At 37.8% G+C, this 20,741-nt stretch overlaps 1 protein-coding gene across 1 annotated transcript in view; it reads right to left on the bottom strand.

Moving 5' to 3' along the window:
* Nucleotides 1-4,980: 4,980 nt before the first annotated feature.
* LOC149135147 (uncharacterized) overlaps nucleotides 4,981-20,741 on the bottom strand; it is a 205,129-nt gene continuing 189,368 nt past the window's right edge. Inside the window, exon 4 of the mRNA XM_089353962.1 lies at nucleotides 4,981-16,552. Coding sequence (XP_089210088.1) covers nucleotides 16,547-16,552 — 6 coding nt within the window. The 3' untranslated portion in view covers nucleotides 4,981-16,546. The remainder of the gene's footprint in view (nucleotides 16,553-20,741) is intronic.

The following is a 20,741-nucleotide window of genomic DNA, read 5'->3' as shown; positions in this document are numbered from 1 at the left end:
TGCAGAAGGGATGTATCCAAAGACCTCAAGCGAGCCCTATGTTTCCCTGCAGCAAGATTGTAACAACATGTGTGATGAATTTCCAGATCTTTTCAAGCAAGAATTGGGATGTCTCAAGAACTTTGAACTGGAAGTGAAGTTCAAATCGGACGCAACACCAGTCTTTCACAAGGCACGTCCGGTCCCATTTGCTCTTCGTGATGACCTGGCCAAAGGTTACGAAGAAGGCATCGCCAAGGGAATCTGGAAGCCTGTTCAATTCAATGAATACGGAACGCCAGTGGTACCGATTCGTAAAGCACACGCTTCAAGCAACCTGAAGCCCAAACTACGGATTTGTGGTGACTACTCTGTGGGAATTAATGACCAACTTGCTGATCACCGTCATCCAATGCCACTCCCTGCTGAACTGATGCAGAAACTCGGAGGTGGATTCAGATATACAAAGATAGACCTTGCTGATGCCTATAATCAGATAAAGCTGGCTCCAGAAAGTCAACGCAGACTCGCACTCAGCACTCACCGTGGAGTACTCCTGCAACAACGACTCCCTTTCGGAATCAAGTCAGCACCTGGTTACTTTCAGGAGATCATGGAAAACCTGACCCATGATCTACCTGGAGTGGCCGTCTTCCAGGATGACATGCTCGTCAGTGGGAAAGATGCAAACAGTCACTTAAACAACCTAAAGTGTCTGCTCACACGTCTAAGCGACAATGGACTCAGATGTCGCCGTGAAAAGTGCCAGTTTGCACTACCCAGTGTAGAATACCTTGGACACATTTTGTCGACTGAAGGGATCACTAAGGGATCCAAAGTCGAAGCAGTCTTAAAGATGCCATCTCCAACGAACGAATCAAGCTTGAAATCTTTCCTAGGTTCAGTTCAGTTTTATGGAAAGTTTATCCCAAACCTAGCCAGTATAGCAGAGCCACTCTATTGCCTTACAAAAAAGTCAACTATTTGGAAGTGGGGAGATGAGGAACAGTCAGCTTTTGATCACTTGAAAAATGTACTTTCATCAAGTCAAGTTCTGATACACTTCGATCCAAGCAAAACTTTGGGACTGGCTTGTGACGCATCAAGCGTTGGTATTGGAGCAGTCCTGTTTCACCGCTATCCTGATGGAAGCGAGCGCCCAATATCCAATATGTCCAAGACTCTCACTTCTGCACAGCGTAACTACAGTCAAATTCAAAAGGAAGCCCTAGCTATCATATTTGGCTTGCAGAAGTTTTACCAATATTTGTACGGTCGTAAATTCGTACTCGTGACTGACCACAAGCCACTGACATCACTATTCAGTCCGAGGAAAGGGACGCCACTTCTCGCTGCTAACAGACTAGCACGATGGGCCCTGTGGCTGAACCAGTTTGACTACACCATTGAATATCGGAAATCAGCAGATCATGGCAATGCTGATGCCCTCAGTCGCTTGCCATTCGGTGATGATAACGACTTTGACAGAAAGGAAAATGGTGAAGACATAGACATGGTGTGTGCCATCAAAGCTCTTAGTATTCAAGTCCAACCTGTGGATGCTAACGTCCTCCGTCAAGAGTCAGGGAAAGATCCAGTGATATCTACAGTGATGCGCTACGTCCGTGAAGGCTGGCCACCAAAGAACATGGAGATCAATGACGAAGTCAACAAGTTCCGTAAGTTATCAAACTCACTTAGTATCTGTCATGGATGCCTTATACATGGATCTAGAGTTGTGATTCCACATAGCTTGCAGCCAAAGATCCTCAATCTTCTGCATCTCGGACACTTTGGCATGGAACGCATGAAACAGCTAGCAAGAACTGCTGTATATTGGCCTGGTATCGATGCTGCTATAGAGATAGCCAGTCGACGATGTGATTCATGTAACGAACATCAAAGGCAGCCATCTAAGCCTCCAGTTCACCCATGGATGTTACCAGAAAAGCCGTGGAGCCGCTTACATCTGGACCATGCAATAAATTTTATGGGTAGAGATTGGCTGGTGATCACAGATGCTTATTCCAAGTACCCATGCATTCATCCCACTTCCTCCACGTCCTCCAAAGCCACTTTGAATCTGCTTGAGGAAGACTTTGCGCACTTCGGATTTCCTCACACACTGGTCACCGATAATGCACCAACTTTTACGTCTGAGGAGTTCCAGAGCTGGTGCAAAGAACGCGGGATCACACACCTGACAGGTGCACCTTACCACCCAGCTACCAACGGAGCAGCGGAACGTTTGGTGCAGACCTTCAAACAAGCTCTGAGGAAGTCTTCTCTTCCGCCAACACGAGCACTTCAAGAATTCTTGATGCAGTACTGGAGAACACCAACATCCTGTGGATTCTCTCCAAGTGAACTTTTGAATAACCGGCAGATACGAACAAGGATTGATTCTCTGCTGCCATCGCCAACACACATTGCTCAAGGCAAACAGTCTAAGGAAGCACATAAGTCTCAGGTGACTCCAAGCTCGGCTGATGTCGCTAAAGTTACCAGGCAGTACAAGGCCGGAGATCCTGTGTATGCACTCTACTATGGACCTCGCCGAGACAAAGATCCCCGATGGGTACCAGCAATCATTAAGAAGTCATTGGGTACTCGCTGCTTTAACGTGAAGGTCATACCTCATGGCCCGATGTGGAGACGACACTGGGAACAGCTGCGACCGCGGTACACAACTGAGGAAGACAATGAACCTGGTGATGCAGAAAACACTATTTGAATTTGCAACAGATCACCCGATGGAGATCTCGGAAACTGTGCCACTAACACAAAGACAAACCAGACCCAAGACCATGTTACCCGTTCCAGAGTATGGACCAGACAACCCAAGACGGTCCAAGAGAACCTGTAAAACCCAAGAGAGACTTTGCTGTTGATACTTCTTGTGTAGCATCAATTTCAGTGGGGAGGTGTTATATGGACTGTTAGATATGTAATTCGTCTGACGTTCCGTGTGTCATGTGGTTCGTCTGAGTTCATTGTTTCATTGTTGTTGTCTTGTGGGACTGTCGTAGTAAAATGTCATTGATATATATATGGCGGACATGACTTTTGTTTATTCATAACGAACATTGGGTGAGTGCATTCTTTGTATGTAATTGAACAATAAATGTAATAATTAAATTGTATAACTCGTTATGTTATCTCTGCGAGTCAGTCCGAGGGAAACATAACAGTATTGGTAGTGCAAATCAGAGGTGCAATCTGTGTGGGTGTTTTTTCAAAACACTGTCTGGTTTAAAAAGCCACATCAGACGCCATGAAAGGGCTAAGGTGTAGGTGCAGGAGGTGGTCAAACTCTGTTTAAGGAGTAGACAACCACCATATATATATATATATATATATATATATATACAAAAATAAGAGGAATGACCAGCAAAAGTGGACTCCTATATGCTAGAAATAAATGCCGAATCGGCATCTATTTCTAGCATATAGGAGTCCACTTTTGGTGGTCATTCCTCTTATTTTTGTATGTAATATAATTTTAATCTTCAGATTTTTTTAATATGCTAGACCACTGGTTCCAATTGATTAATATCAATTTCTACCCTTATTGATATATATATATATATATATATATATATATATATATATATATATATATATATGAAACATATCATAGCTAGGCTTACTTGAAATTCCCACATTCATTCAGAACATTAACAACAATTTCAATTTTCAATGTAGTTATTATTTGAATGCAAAATTCTTTTATTAAAAATACCTGTACATCAACACAACAATTATTAGATTAAACATTCGTGTTTAGCCCAACGTACACCACTCGAATTTGTTTCCCTCTTGAATTTGAACATGTTCTATTCTGTTAATGAGGAGATAAATCAAAGAGACATTTCACTCATCTACTAACTGTGTATATGATCATGCACTTACTGATATTTTAAATACTTTGTTTGGAAAAACGGATGGCAAGGGGTGATCTTTCGATGGTCCATTAAAATTGACGAAATGCTGGGAACACATTTGGCTATTTGCAGTGTAAACAAAGTCTTTCCTCACAAGTCTCGATCTCTGAAGCCAAATACGACGAATAGCTACGCTTGCAGGATATCTATGTAGTGAAATAACTATGCCGTCTACATTCTTCCTTCTATAGTGGCTGCAGTATTTGCGGGATTTCTTCGGAGACATATTAACCGGTCAGTACAGTATGTGAGTCGTTAGTCTGCGGAAGTTAAAGCGAGTCACTGAGCATGCGTACATGTCATACGGGAGAGTTACAATCAGGGGTGGATAACAACCTTATAGGAACCCCCTATATACCCTCCACTCTTGGATTGTTGCCGTCAAATAATTACCAACCAAGACGAAGACTCCCAATTGGAGGAAGAAGAAAGCTTGTAAGGTATTTTCAATGTTTTTTGTTCTTTCACCTTTACTTTGATTTCTACCCCACAAAAGAAAATTCCATGGGGTTCCTCGGAGTATGCCACCCTATTCTTTTATTTATTCTATTTCTATCTAAAAAATTTTTTTTAGGAAAAAAGGTGGCTTGTGGCAGGTTTGGTGATATGAAATTAAAGCCTCTACCTGTGTATCAATCCAAAAATCTTAGGGCTTTCAAGGTTACACAAAGTTTAATCTATCTCTAATTTGGCATTCAAATTAAAAGGCATGGATAATTAAGATCTTTTTCAAAGAGTAGTTTTCAAACGTTTTTTTTTTTGTCCTACGCTAGAAAGGTACAGTACTGGACATAATATTTCCAACAAAGCATTGTTTCTTTTAGACCATGCATTGAGCTGCCCAGCAAACGTAGATGACCTTTCTGATTATGTGAGAGTAGAATAATATCTCCAAGAATACAACTTCTTTACTCCATCCAACTTCAAAGCATATTATATGACAATTGACGGGGAGGATAAACCTATAGATATTTGACAACTGAAAGGTTGGGTTGATGGATAAATGCTGGCTTGATTGAGGCTGCACATATAAAGGAAGAAAGACCAAAACAGGATAAAGTGTGATGATTTATTCAATTCATTAAAAAGTGTTAAGACGGCAAAGCTGTAGAAATACATCTTGAAGGAACAGTCAGAATATATACACAAATGGTTTAACATGCAGGTGGTACATAATGATGATGTATGCTGGATAGAACAGGAAAAACACATACGAGACATAATTTCTGCTGGAAGACAGGAACAAACGTATGCGTCAAAGAATAATTGTGGCTGCCCACGAAAATGAAAATGGCTTTCCAGTCTAAGATCTGAACTCACTCATGATGACCCACCTCATTGAAGGAATAGCAGGGAAAGCTTCCGTTAAATAGCTGAGGATATCAAGCTTGGCTGGTCTATCACATGATGGGGTGGACAGCCCGCATAAAGCTAGAGGGACTCGCCCATCACATGACGATCCAAAATGTGGGTACCTAAAGGTAAAGAGTCATACTGCAAACATGCTTCTGCTACAACTACCCTCCAGAAGAATGACATCGAAGGAAAGATACGAAACCAAAAAAAGACAAAGAAAATTGTAGCAAGAAGGAAAAATGTACAATAAATAGTAAGAACAAAAATGTACAAAAATGATGTGCAATAAAAAAGAGAAAAAAGATGAGCAAAAAAGGTGTCCAATAAAAATGTACAATACATCAAATACTATGAAAATAGCGAAAAGTTTGTAAAAACGGTTGCAAACTGGTGAAAAAAATGTTCTCACAGTTCAAGGAGCAAAAGTGGGATGTGAAGCTCCCACACATAAGCAGGTTGAAATAAAAATTTGTTGTAGGCAGAGAAAAAAAAATCTGCTGGCATCAATGAAGAAAATGCTGAAATCCATGATGGCAATGGACAAGCGTTTGTCAAATTTGAAATGGCACGAATGGGGGTGATGTTGTGTGGAGATGACAAATGAAGATCCCAAAAGTAGTGGTAGTGATAGTGGCCATGACAGGGCATTGAGTTAAACATGGATGCAAAGCTGAAGAACCATAGAGAAAATGTCGCCTCAAGACGAATATCATGGTGGGAGAAAAAGGTGGCAAACTGCTGAATCCAAGACAACTGGAGATGAAGAGTGACCAAAAATGTGGGATGAAAAGTACCGTGCAAATGAAAAAAAATCCAAAGTTCCCCCATTCTCTGGCCATGAGAAATGGGAAATTGATTTTTCATGCAGAAGCAAAATTTCGCAACAGCAGTCATAACCAAAGAATTGCTCAAATTGAAAAATGGCGCAAAAAGCAGATAGAATAAAAATGAACTTGGCACGGGAGTGGATCAAAACAAGAAATGCTGCACAAAAGAAAGCATCAAAACAGTTGCATATTTAACTGAGAAATATTGATGAGCAGATGATTGCTATTTCTAGTAAGCCAATGATGCTGTACAAGCATGAAAGGCCGGTAGTAGTGGTAAGAAATAATATTTGAAAGTAAAACATCTCTCACACACACATGCCTATAGAAAATGGTTAAAAAAATGTAACCATGAGGTCCTCCAAGTAAAAACATCTCTAACAGGCTGTCAAGTAAAGGTTCTGATCATATAGTTTAACAAGTAATTCAGAGATATAGAGAATTTCACCAGTAAAAAATATTTAGTTTCCATGTAGAAAACAATACGGTGGTAGCAAAATGAAATCAATTCGTTGCTGGAAACAGTAACATCACATCAGCGGTCAACAGTTTTAATGGTTGGAGGTTGGGTTGATGGATAAATGCTGGTTTGATTAAGGCTGCATGTATAGATAAAGGTAGAATAGAGGAAACCAAGATTAAGTCCGACAATTTATTCAATCTGTTAAAAAGTGTTAACATGGCAAAACTGTAGTGATTCATCTTGAAGGAAGAATCAGAATATATAAACAAATGATTTAACATGCAGGTGGTACATAATGATGATGTATACTGGATAAAACAGGAAAAGTACATATGAGACATAACTTTTGCTGGAAGACATGAACAAATGTACACGTCGAAGAATAATTGAGGCTGCCTGCGAAAATAAAAATGGCTTTCTGGCCTATGATCTGAACTCACTCATGATGACTCACCTCACTGGAAATGGTAGGAAAATCTTTCCTTAAACAGCTGAGGACAGTGCGCTTGGCTGGTTTGTCACGTGATGGGATAGACAGTCTGCATAAAGCTAGAGGGACTCGTCCATCATGTGACGAGCCTAAATGTGGGTACCTAAAGGCAAAAAGCCAAACTGTGAGCATGCTTCTGCTACAGATGGAAGAAATTCAGCATAATGGATGCTGTGGATAATAGTACTGAGTCATGGAATGAAGTGAAACCTTCAGCTTTCAATAGTGCTTGGAAAAAAAAAGATATTGTGACACTTGCAAAGGATGTACAATTTGAAGAAATCATTTATGATGATGTGACTGAATTGCTTGCAATCCAGAGAGAAAGTTTATCAAACAAAGACCTGATGCAGTTAGAAAAAGAACAGACTAAGAATGCAGGTGAGATAAAAGTTCCACCTACATCACTTAAACTGGCTGCAAAAATTAGATACTTGTTCAGTTTGGTCAGAGTAAAAAGTAAATAAAATTAAGGGGGAGATAAGTAGTAAAAGAAGCAAAGAGACATAACTAAGGAACATAAACAAGTCAACTTTTTAAACTTTACTTTGTACACAACATAAACACTATCGATCGTGATCAAAAAGTGAAGAAATGTGTTCTTTTTATCTGTGGAATTCTGTTGGAGCCAAACATCACATACTTCCTGACAGAAATTACTCCAATCCACAACTGTAGTTCAACTACTGACAGAAGCCTCATGCATAATATCATTTTGCGACATATCTCATGACCAACAATAAACAATTAAAATGATATTGAACAAAGAAATATTACTTCTCTCAAAAAATGAACAGTAATGAACAGATTTGCTCCTTTTACAATGCTTGCAGTGCCATAATTTTCCATCAATAACATCACATGGTGAATTACAATTTTCACAGGTGTACATACTCATAATTAGTCAACGCCATGCCAACCACTGAAGAATGTTGTCTCCAGCTTTTCCTAATTGAATGATAGTCCACTATTCCTCTCAGATTGATTCACGACTGAAGATTTCATGTTCAGGAACAATGAATTGCGGGAGCACTACTGATTTTAAAAGAAGATATAGGGCCCACATGAGCTCACTTTTGAATGCCAAATATTCTAATTCTACCACATTGGCATCCTGTATTCATGATTTGAAGAGAAGAAATATGAGCTACGTTGTTGAATGGTCAGTCTTGTCTGAAGACCCCCACTTTAATGCTAATTTAAGCAAATGTAGGTTATGCTTGAGAGAATCGTACTTGATTCTTAAATATTTTGGGCCAAAACTCCTTAATAAATTTTCTGAAGTGGTTCCGTTTTGTAATCATAAGTTTTTTCTCAACCTTCTTGAAGTTGGAAATGTTTGGAAAAAAATATTTTAAGTGAGGAAAAGACATACAATGGAAATGCAGATTGGATTAGATGCACAGAAGGATCCTACCAAAATTTACCAGAACAAGCATGGGAAGACATCACAATAAGGATGACACTCACAAAGGTTCATAAGTGGAAATCCTCTGGTAAAGATAGGGTGCCAAATTTCTGTCTCTCATTGCTCCTGTGCACACATGAAAAGTTAGTTCAGAAATTATGAGAGATCCTAAGAAAACATTTGGTTGGTTAGCAAGTGGTATTACTTAGCTACTTCCAAAGAATAATGAAACCAAATTTCCCCAAAACTATTGGCCCACAACCTCCTTGTCTACCACATAAAATTTTAACATCCATCCTTGTTTAGAAAACATATGCATTTATGAAACAGCAATATTTTCCCCACTGAACAAAAAGGGTGCTGATGGGGCTCATATGGAGCAAAGATCAACTTCTAATCAATCGTATAATCCTTGAGAAGTGTCATAACAATCACAGAAATCTCAGTCCCACATAGATTGATTATGAGAAGGCCTTCGACAGCATACCACATTTATGAATCTTGAAATCACTGGATATCTTCAAAATTTCTCCTGTAATTTCAAACTTCCTGAAGTATGACATGTCAGTGTGGAATACAAATCTCCAATTATACCACTCTAATGAAGTACTGACTACAACAATATTAATATCAACTGTGACATTTTCCAAGGTGACTCACTTTCACCTCTAATTTTTTGCATAGCCTTAATACCCCTTATAAGTGAACTTAACAGAACAGAATATGGGTATAAAATTGACAAGAAAATAAGCCATCTGTTTTATATGGAAGACTTAAAACTCTATGGCAAAAATAATAATGAGTTTGGAGGCCTATATACATACTGTGAAAGCATTCAGTGATGACATCAGGATGGAATTTGGTCTTGATAAATGTGCCAAGGCCACTTTCCAGAAAAGGAAATTGAAGACCTCACATTCAGTGGTGTTAGATATTGATACAGTTATAAACGAATTTGAACAGGAACAAACTTACAAATACCTCGGAACAAATGAGGGCTCTGGCATTCAGCATGCAAGCATGAAAGAGAAAACCAGAAAGGAATGTTACAGGAGTGTTCAAGCAGTTCTGAAATTTGAGTTAAATGTACATAACAAGGTGTTAGCCATAAATTCCTTAGTAGTTCCAGTTGTTATTTATAGTTTCAATGTGTTGCACTGGAATATCAGCAAAATAAAAAATATTGACAGGAAAATCCTTAAACTACTGATTTGTAATAAGATGCATCACCTAAAAGGCAAATGCAGACCGTCTTTACCTTCTCCAGAGCCCCAGGAGATCGATGCTTGATCCTATTTGAAATCTCTTACAAAACCACCATAATTGGACTGGCCAAATATTTTGAAACATTTAACTACTGGTTGCTAAAACATGTTGAAAACCATGAGAGACATAAGAAGCTTCATTTTGTCATGAAGGAGAGCAAAAAATTTGCTAGTGACTTCATGCATAATATCCAGGTTGAAAAGCATGATACAACTGCAGCAACTGTTGTTGCAAAGAAGGTGAAATCAATGACAAAGTAAAAAACATTTGAACAATTGGCTGATAGGTGGGAACAAAAACTTCTGCATGGCAAATATGTGACCTGTAGCAAACAGGCTGATGTAGACCAGAAGCATGCCCATTGGTGGTTGAGGCTAAAGGCAGAGAGTGAAGGCTTTATCTTAGCTGCTCAAGATCAGAGCTTACTGATCAGTAACTACCAAATGATGAATAATGGAGTAAACCCAAAGTGCTGATACTGCAACAATGAGACTGGAACAGTGGGCCACCTAATCTCTGGGTGTAAAGTTTTAGCACGTATAAAGTATAAATCAAGATGACAGAGTTGGCCAATATCTACACTGGTTAATATGTCAGCATTATAAAATCAAAACTGCTGACAAATGGTACAAGCACCACCCTGAGCCCGTAACAGTGAGAGAAAATGTAATGATTCTTTGGTACTTTCCAGTACATACAGACCAGACCATCAAAGCTAATAAACCAGATATTGTTGCGAAAGACCAAAAAAATAAAGTCTGTTTATTGGTTGACATGAACATACCTTGTGATCATAATATCTTGGCAAAAGAATTTGATAAACTCAGAAAATATAAAGATTTGCTGATTGAAAGTAAAAAAATGTAGCATCTCAAGACAGTTACAATACCAGTGATTGTAGGAGCACTGGGAATAATCAAAAAAGAAACTGAAAATTATTTGAGAATGATCCCTGGCTTACCAACCATGCAAGAAGTGAAATTGATTATTTTAACATGTATTGAGAAGAGCATTATCACAGTGAATTTTCTTTCCTTTTTTCCCCTTTATTTTCTTTGTTTTCTTTTTTCTTCTTCCTTTTCTCCTTTTTCTTTTTCCATCCCCTTTTTTCTATCACATGTCTTTGTAAATGAACAATCTGGTGTGTTTATTTTAATGGCCTGCCAACATACAGTGTAAGTTTCTTTGCCTTAGGTGTCAGGAAAATTCTCAGCAAGAAATGGAAACAAAATTGAAAGAAGATGATAATGATATTAATAATGATAATAATGATAGTAGTTTTAAAATTTTGGCACAAGCCCAGCAGTTTCTGGGAAGGGGGAAAATCAATTACATCGACTCCAGAACTCAACTGATACTCATTTTATCACCCCCAAAAGGATTAAAGGCAAAATGAGTAATTACAAAATAACCGGTGACAACAGAGCTTTGTTTTTTTTAAAAAAAACTTTGCTGTTATTTGCTATCATGTACCTTTGTAGTTGCATGAAGACACCCTCTTGGCCCTTGTCTCTCACAAGTGTGTGGTAGCTAGAAGGCCGAGAGTGGAGCAGCATGAAATGATGTGCCTTGAGCAAAGACACAATGCATCATTCAGATCAAGAATTGAACGCATAACCTCATGACCATAAGCCCAACATCCTAACTACTATAACAAATGCCTTCTCTTTCTTAAGGTGTGCATAGTAATGAAAACTGTGCTGCCATATTTGAAAACAATGTGATTGCCATTATAAATGTTGATTAGTAATAATGTGGAAGCTAAATAGTACTCTAGTGAGCCAAGAAAACTTAATTAAAATTTTGGCATCTTGGGCAAGTGTCTTCTACTATACTCTTGGGCTGACCAAAGCCTTGTGAGTGGATTTGATAGACAAAAACTGAAGGAAGCCCGTCATGTTTATATATATATATATATGATGTGGAAGATAAGTGGAGGTTTCTACGGGACAACCTGCTGAGGGTCACTGACCAGATCTGTGGATGGTGCAAAGTCCCCTCTCGACCCAAGGTAGCGTGGTGGTGGAACAATGTTGTTGACAGGGCCATTAGGGAAAAGAAACATGCTTGGAAGGACTAGAAGAACAGTGGTAGCAGAGAATTGTATGAGACTGCCAGAAGGGAAGCTATGAGACAGGTTTATTTAGCCAGTGGGGAAGCAGATAAGAAACAATTTGCCAATGTTCTGTGCTATGAGGACCAAAGACTTGAGATATTTCGTGTTGCAAGACAGTGTGTGAGAGAGAATCGTGATGTCATAGGAGAGAAATGTGTCCTCATGGATAATGGGTCACTTGCATTAAACGAGGCTGCAAAGAGAGAGGTTTGGAGATGCCACTAGGAAAGGTTGCTAAATAAAGAGATGAATGGGAGAAAGAGAGTCTGCCAAATGCCAACCCAACAGAGGGACCAGCTATCCAAATTGACTACCTTGATAGATAAAACAATTTAGGGTATGAAGACAGGGAAAGCTCCCGGCCTATCAGGAATCACTGCAGAGATGCTCAAAATATCTGGTGGTGTTGGCTATAGCCTAGACACCCATATAGTCAACCAGATGATACATGAAGGAGTCATACCCAATGACTGGTGTAGCAGCACCATAGTCAACTACTACAAAGGTAAAGGTGATGCATTAGATACAAATAATTACAAAGGTATCAAGTTGTTGGATCAGGTAGTGAAGGTCATGGAGAGGATCATAGCCCAACTAATTAGGGAGAGAGTCAGCCTAGATGAGATGCTATATTTCTGGTTAGACAGCTGCAGGAGAAATACCTAGCCAAAGATAAACCTCTGTACCTGGCTTTCGTTGACATGGAGAAAGCCTTTGACAGGTCCGCCGATCCCTTATCTGGTGGTCAATGAGGAAACTAGGGATAGATCAATGGTTAGTGAGTGCTGTGGAAGCCATGTACAGGGATGCTGTCAGTAAGGTGAGAGTTGGCAACAAGTACAGTGAAGAATTCCGGGTAGGGGTATGGGTCCACTAAGGATCAGTCCTCAGCCCCCTCTTATTCATCATAGTCCTTCAGGCAATAACAGAGGAATCCAAGACAAGATGCCCCTGGAAGCTCCTCTATACTGATGACCTTGCTCTAATTGCCGAGTCACTATCAGGACTAGAGGAGAAGTTTCAGGTGTGGAAACATGGATTAGAATCGAAGGGTCTTAGAGTCAACCTAGCTAAAACCAAAGTCCTAATAAGTAGGAAGGTAGACAAACCACAAACACCTTCAAGTAGATGGCCCTGCTCGATCTGTAGAAAAGGCATAGGCAGAAACTCCATAAGATATACCCAGTATAAGCTATGGACACATAAGAGGTGCAGCAATATCAAAGGAAGGCTAACTAGGAAGATAGTTTTTGTATGTGGCAAATGCTCAGGGGCAATAAACACTGAAAATGTACAGAGAACAGCTTCTGTCACATTCCAGGGAGAAAAACTGGAAGTAGTTGATAGCTTCCAAGTCAGTAGCAGGGGTGGATACTCTGAAAGTGTAGCTGCTAGAATAAGAATAGCCTGGGCAAAGTTCAGAGAGCTCTTACCTCTGCTGGTGACAAAGGGCCTCTCGCTCAGAGTGAAAGACTGTATGATGCATGTGTACGAACAGCCGTGCTACATTGCAGTGAAACATAGGCCGTGACTGTTGAGGACAAGTGTAAGCTTGCAAGGAACGAAGCCAGCCAGTGTGCATACACGACAGAGTGTAAGCACCCTGAGAGAAAAGTTGGACTTAAGAAGCATCAGATGTGGTGTGCGAGAGAGATGACTGCACTGGTACGGTCATTTGTTGCGAATGGATGAGGACAGTTGTGTGAAAAAGTGTCACACCCTAGCAGTTGAGGGAACCTGTGGAAAAGGTAGACCCAGGAAGACCTGGGTTGAGGTGGTGAAGCACAGCCTTCAAACATTGGACCTCATTGAGGCAATGACTAGTGACCAAGACCTTAGGAGATATGTTGTGCTTGAGAAGACCCGGCAAGCTAAGTGAGACCTATGCCAGTGGTGTATAACTAGCCCACTTATGAGTACCCTTCATCCATTGGACAATAAACTTTGCTTGCGAAGACCTGTTGAAGCAAGTGAAATCAAAATCATTGACATGGCCGATGACAGTACCGCCTGATTGGCACTCATGCCAGTGAAACATTAAAAGCACCATCTGAGCATGATCGCTGCCAGGGCCGCTGACTGGCTTTTGTGCCGGTGGTATGTAAAAAGCCCCATTCGAGCATGATCGTTGTCAGCGTCGCCTTACTGGCACATGTGCTGTAGAATCTTTGCCAGATCAAAGAGAAATATCAACATTTCTGGTAAATGTTTGATTTTTCCTGAACAACTGCACTATAATCTTATTGAAGTGATTTTGAAATTCAGTAATCAGTTATTTAGGAGACTGTCCAAGATTTTGCCAAAATTTAGTAAAATTTTCCATTAACCTGCAAGAAGTTTTCACAATTTTTCCCATTACTCATTTTCTCTCTTCCCTATTTGAATCCCCATATGCATTATGAAACAACACATGGAAATTATTCTCCCATTTTCTGTATTTCTATAGAATATCATGAAAAAAGTCCTATGCTCAAAACATTGATAAAATTTTTCTTTCTGATAGCATAATTTTATATCATGAAATAAACTTCCCAACGAACTTTATGATTTCTGAGCCGCATTATTCTGGAAAGTGGCTTCTCTGAGCTCTTGTGTTGAAACTGCATTATAAAAGATTCATTTTAGTTGTGTAAGAATACGGAGATTATCAAATTTACTTTTCATGTATTTCTTGAGGTGCCAAATTTTCATCACACTACTGTGCTCCAGTCATTGTCATGGTTTCATTGTGACTCTTGTAATGGAACTGTCGATGTGTCAGTAGAGTGATGAAAATTTTGGTGCTTCAAGAAATAAATGGAAAGTAAATTTAATAGTGATGCTAAAATGACTCTTCTATGATGCAATTGCAATTTTTGTTGTTGTGGCTGTTGTTACTTAGCCTTGTATCATTATTATCTGAGCAGGTCTATGATGAAAGCAAACTAACCACAACATGCATAGGCTGACACACTGCTACAAAAGCACAACAGCAACAAACTTGAGAGACATGCCTAGTTGTTTGGCCACGAGTCTGTACCATAGGTCTGCGTAATCAGTGTTAACCTTGGATAACATAATAGCAAAAACTTCCGCCAAGTTACCATGTTATGGTTCTTCAAATACTTGGCTTTACATCTATCAATCCCTCCCCATGTCTTCTATAAATTTTTGCTAGATTTGCAAGAGGGGAAAAATGTTTGCTTTTTATTACCTTGATAGCAGACATTTTATGAATACATTGCAAATGAGAGGTCTCAATTGCTTGTTGAAATATAGGTATGCTTGATAAAGTTCTGGTCCTATGTAAACACACACACACACACACATTTTAAAGAAACTTTTTGTTCATTTTATCCAATTTATATCTCAATTTATTTGAGATGGTGGCTGATCAAAAGTTTGTGAGGTAGTAAGTTACTATTTTACCTCTATTTCTACTAGCAGTGGAAGCTGCTTATAGTGATCACTTTGAAACAGAGCCTTCTAGATAACAGTAACTGGTTTATTAACTACAAACAGAGGATATAAAGAATTCTGAGAGTGTCTGAAACAGAAATATTTGGTTAACAATAACAGTTTAATAGCATTATTTGTAATTTTAGATAATGCTAAAGTTGAGCTGGCAGAATTGTTAGTTCATTGGATGAAATGCTTCACAGTATTTCTTCCACCTTTACATTCTGTGTTTAAATTCCACTGAGATAAACTTTACCTTTCATCCTTTCAGGGTCGAGGAAATAGGTACCAATCAAGTATTGGGATCGGTGTAATCGACTTCTTCCACTCCTCAAAAACTGCAGGTCCTGTGCCAAAAATTTGAAACTATTATCTGTGATTTTAATGAGCAGCTTCGACTATATTTGCTAATCACTCTTAACCTGTTTCACACACATGCTTGCAAGGAAAGTTAAGTGCAGGAAAAGATGAGGGCTGAAAAAGGAGGGAGAGCATTTTAAAAATAGATTAGTCAATGATTTTATATCATGTTGGTGTCCTTTTGTATAAGTCCTCAATTATATTTATTCTACATGTCCTGAGATATGCAAATAACTGTCATTGAACACTGTCATATGGGAGCCTTTTGTAGAAGTAGAAATGTTTTGCATTGCAAACTTAAATTGAATTATGTAAGAATACATTGTAGTTTTTATTGTTGTTCTTGTTATTCTAAAGCTTTGTAAATAAATTTTATTCTGGAAATGTATCGAGTGAGCATAAAGTTGTTGTTTCTTATTAAAACATACATGCTTTTAAATATTAAACTCTTTCTTTTCATTTATTGAATACAATACAGTATCTTTTGATAATGTTTTTCTTTCTTTTCTTTTTTCTTTCTTTATTGTCTTTTGTATCATTCTGACAATTTTTCTACAATTTGTGGAAATCATTTTATTCACTTTATTTCTTTATTTTTTAATGGTACTGTCTACTATGAAGTGTCAAAACTGTTTGTCACACTTCTGCAATCTAGTTAATGAAACATATCATCAATGACCAGTTTGCAGGAGCAAGACAAAACCTTTTGGCACTTCAGAGTACTATTAAGAACTCAACAGAAATTGAATATAACAATTTTTGTGTGTTTTAAAATTACTTAAGCATTTCTTCCATAACATAACTGCTTTACTTTCATTACACAGTTTCTGTTAAGATCACTGGTCAGTGTCTTCTCTTTATTTTTCATTTTTTTTTTGTTTACTTCTTTAAAACAAAAATTATTTCTGAAATGAAAAAAAAAAAAAAAAAATACAAGATAAAGTGATGGAATACATAAGTGCAAAGCAGTAATGGGGAATAAATAAACTTTAGATTAGTTTTAAAACGTTTGTGACATATTTTAATTTCTAAAGGCAATCTCACTGCAGTTAACCATAGAGAAATCTGGCTATGATAAAAGATGTAAATATGCCATTGTTATTTCAGTGACGCCCTCCATTAGGCCTCTAGATGTGTTTCTGAATTGTTATGCCTTCCTCTGGGAAATAGCAAAGAGAGGTAACCTTGTCTGACAGAAAATCATGGCTTTATAATGAACTAGCAGAAATACCCGGCGTTGCCCGGGTTAAAGAGAATAATGAAATCTAAAAACGCCGTCTAGACTACGCATCATCTTTATATATAGAGATGTATATACACACACGCACCCAAACACACGTATATATATGTATATCAATATAAATATATGAAAGTCAATGAAGTTTCGTAAAAGAAGGTGATCATGTACATACTTTCTTGCTGTTGTGATTATAACACCTCGTTGTAAACAATGTTCCTTGTTTTCCCTTGTGGAGCATATACAAATAGGTTTTTTGTTGCTGCCCACTCTTGAGCAGCCAACATACAGTTGTCCATGTGAGAAGCAGGGCTCTTCCAAGAGAAGACCAGCTACAGACAGTGTTTGACCCTGAGATTTGTTTATGGACATGGCAAAAGTCACACGAAGGGGGAATTGTAGTCTTCTGAATGTAAAAGGAATGTCTGCTCCTGATGGAGTAAGAGGAATTCTTGGAATAAAGACGTCATCCCCTTTTGCACATCCAGAAAGAATGGTAGCCTCGATAACGTGTGACATCATTTTCTAAATAATGCTCATCTGTTATGTTCGGGTTAAAATTTCATCAACATCAAAAATATATGAATTTTCATGGGAGTTATGGCCGTTATGCAAAGAATATAATTTCCAAATTTCATAAAGATCCATTCAGTACTTTTGACGTAGTTTTGGATAAGAAAACAAATGACTATTGTGTGTGTTTGTGTGCATGTGTATGTGTGTGTGATGGGTGTATATATGTATAGATATCTGTATGCATGTATATATGTATATATGTGTACATATTACATGTACATCTATATATATATATACATCTACACATATGTATACATATACATGTATGTATAGATCTATATATATATACATATACGTGTACATCTATATGTATACATATACATCTCTCTCTCTCTCTCTGAAAGTATCTGTCATTACAGTATCGAAATGGTGTACATATACATGTATATGTATACATATACATCTCTCTCTCTCTCTCTCCTTCTGTCTCCCTCTTTCTCTCTTTCTCTCTCTGTGAAAGTATCTGTCACTACAGTATCGAAATGTGATTGTTTCAGTTAGTGGAATAGTTTCATTTTTAAAGTGAAAGTATTTGACAGGAGTGTTTTTGTTTCACTTTTGACTCGTAATACTTAAATAGTGGAGGAGATATTATGTTGCCGTGTGCTCGAACTCTGCAAGAAGTTAATAATTTTTTTTGACTAAAACACAACTGGAACCCTAAGTAAGGCATGTGTAAAATTTGAATGAAATTGGTTGCGTAGTTCTCGAGTTTTAGGGATTCACACAGACAGACAGACAGACAGACAGACAGGCAGACACACATTCTCATTTTTATATATATAGATCATTTAGTAAAGTGACTGATCTGTGCTCATTAACTGCAATACTAGTGACTGATTTGCACTCAAAGACTGCCCGATTAAAATACATCACAAATTTATGCAAACTGAAGTTTGCTTTTTACCTGTCACTGCTTTGTGCTAGTACTTATAGTATTTGTTCAGACAAATATCATAAGTATTCCACCATCAATCATCCTCAGTGGCCAGAACTTTGCACCTGACATGGATTCAGTCTGTGGTCCTCAGTAGGTTGCCTGTTGTAACTTCCAGTTGTCCTCCATGCTACATGTCTCTGTCTTTTCCTCCCATTCAACAAATGCTTTAACTAGGACCCCTCTAGATTTTTACAAGCACCTATAGTGAGAGAGAGAGAGAGAGAGACTCACACACACACAGATACACACAGAGTATCTTTACAACAAATATTGGCAGAATGAGTCATGTTTGATTTTGAAATTATGATTTAGCATTTTCTTTTATAACCACTTGCATTTTGTGGGTTCTTCTTTTTTTTTTTTTGCCAATTTTATAATGGAAACAATATATATAAATAGCAATAATAAAAGCTATTAATTTATAAATAGGTAGTCGATATTTGATGATGTCAGTAGATATGTATGTATATATTCCAGCAATAAAATTCCAGTGAAGCATTCATGAAACAATTGTAGAAGTAAGCAATAAAAAGTTGCTAACTATTCTCCTTGTTTACAGACATACATATATATAGATATAGATACATATATGCACACACACACACACACACACACACACACACACACACACACCTCACTTGATCTGGAAACCTTCTTAAACTCCAAAAAGGAAATGTTAAGTTGATCCCCTCATCAGAGGAAATTTTTGGAAACAGAATTTCCTATTTGAGAAAAGCAATCGTCTACACACTGACCCATTTTAGAGACAACTGGAATTGATCTAAGTGGAGTAACTACTCCTTGCCCAGGTTTATTGACAGCAAAATTTCGGTCCAGGATATTTTATTTACAAACTTACTGAGCCAAGGCATGTTCTTTCCTCCAAATGAAGAGAGGTTATGTACCTCCACCAATGAGTCTTACAAGCCGCCTTAAGAGCGAAGAACTTTATAGATGTGAAACCAATGGTCATTCTCTAACTGGCTATAATATATATAAATTTATATCCAAAACAATTATAAGAATATGGAGACGGGTACATCTTCAAATTTTTCTTTAATTTAACAGTTAATTATACAGCATAATTAGATAGTTATAAAAAGTCCAACACATGTTTCTGCTGCACAGAGTATGTGAAGTTGCATGTACAATCTACAATATTCTGCAATGCAACATCATTCAATGTGGTCTGAAGAGTGGTCTACTCTGCACTATGCTTAAATTATGAATGAAATGAACAGACACACACACACATGTGTGTGTGCATATATGTATCTATCTAAAGTGATACCACATGTTTTGCTGGCTTAATCTCTACTTCAATTTCTGAGCATTTCCTCACATCAGTGACATAGAAATTTAAACTTTTGTCTTTGTATAGGGTCTGATGAGCTGTCCACAAGGCTTTGGCTTTGTGGATATGAAAGCTTGGGTTACTCTATGTCCAAGGTACAAAATTTTTTGTTGTAACAATTACTGCTCTATTCTTTAGAGTGTACTTCTTTTCTGATGTATTAATTAACTATATATATATATATATATATATATATATATATGCGAGTAAAAATAAATACAAAAAAAGGGGGTTTTGTATGATTGTGTATAGAGGAATATATTATTTTGTTTAAAAGAGTTCCAACACTGTCTGTTTTTTATGTTTTATTTATATTCCTGCAAAACCAATGTGGGATATAGAATATGGAATATACAATATATAATATAATATATAATATAAAATAAAAAAGGATGGTACTATGAAATAAAGTATTGAATGTCTTATTGAATATATGGAATATATATGGAATATATATATATATATCATCATCATCATCATCATCGTTTAACGTTCGCTTTCCATGCTAGCATGGGTTGGACGATTTGACTGAGGACTGGTGAACCAGATGGCTACACCAGGCTCCAATCTGATTTGGCAGAGTTTCTACAGCTGGATGCTCGAATGTCTTTTCACGTGCCACTAGCACAAGTGCCAGGAAAGTGACGTTGGTAATGGTCACGCTAAAATGGTGCTATTTACGTGCTACCGGCACAAAAGCCAGACAGCTGGTGCTCTGGCAATGATCACGCTTGGACAGTGCTCTTAGTGATTTACTACCGATTATTTTGGGGCTATTTTTCAAAATGCCTCAGCTCTGGCATGCAAAATTCCAGAAACAATTCTGCAGAGAATAATTCACTGCAGTATATGTGGCCGGCTGGAGAACATAACTATTTAAATTATTATTTATATAGATAGGGTGATAAATTGAATATTAATTCAATTTAAAACTATGTGGCCTAGCATATAAAACAGGACAAAATGAGAAATATACAGAGCTGTTCA

This window comes from Octopus bimaculoides, chromosome 6 (assembly GCF_046866305.1).
Source record: "Octopus bimaculoides isolate indiv1 chromosome 6, ASM4686630v1, whole genome shotgun sequence".
Taxonomy (NCBI): Eukaryota; Metazoa; Mollusca; class Cephalopoda; order Octopoda; family Octopodidae; genus Octopus; species Octopus bimaculoides.
This window is presented reverse-complemented; position numbering and strand designations above follow the sequence as displayed.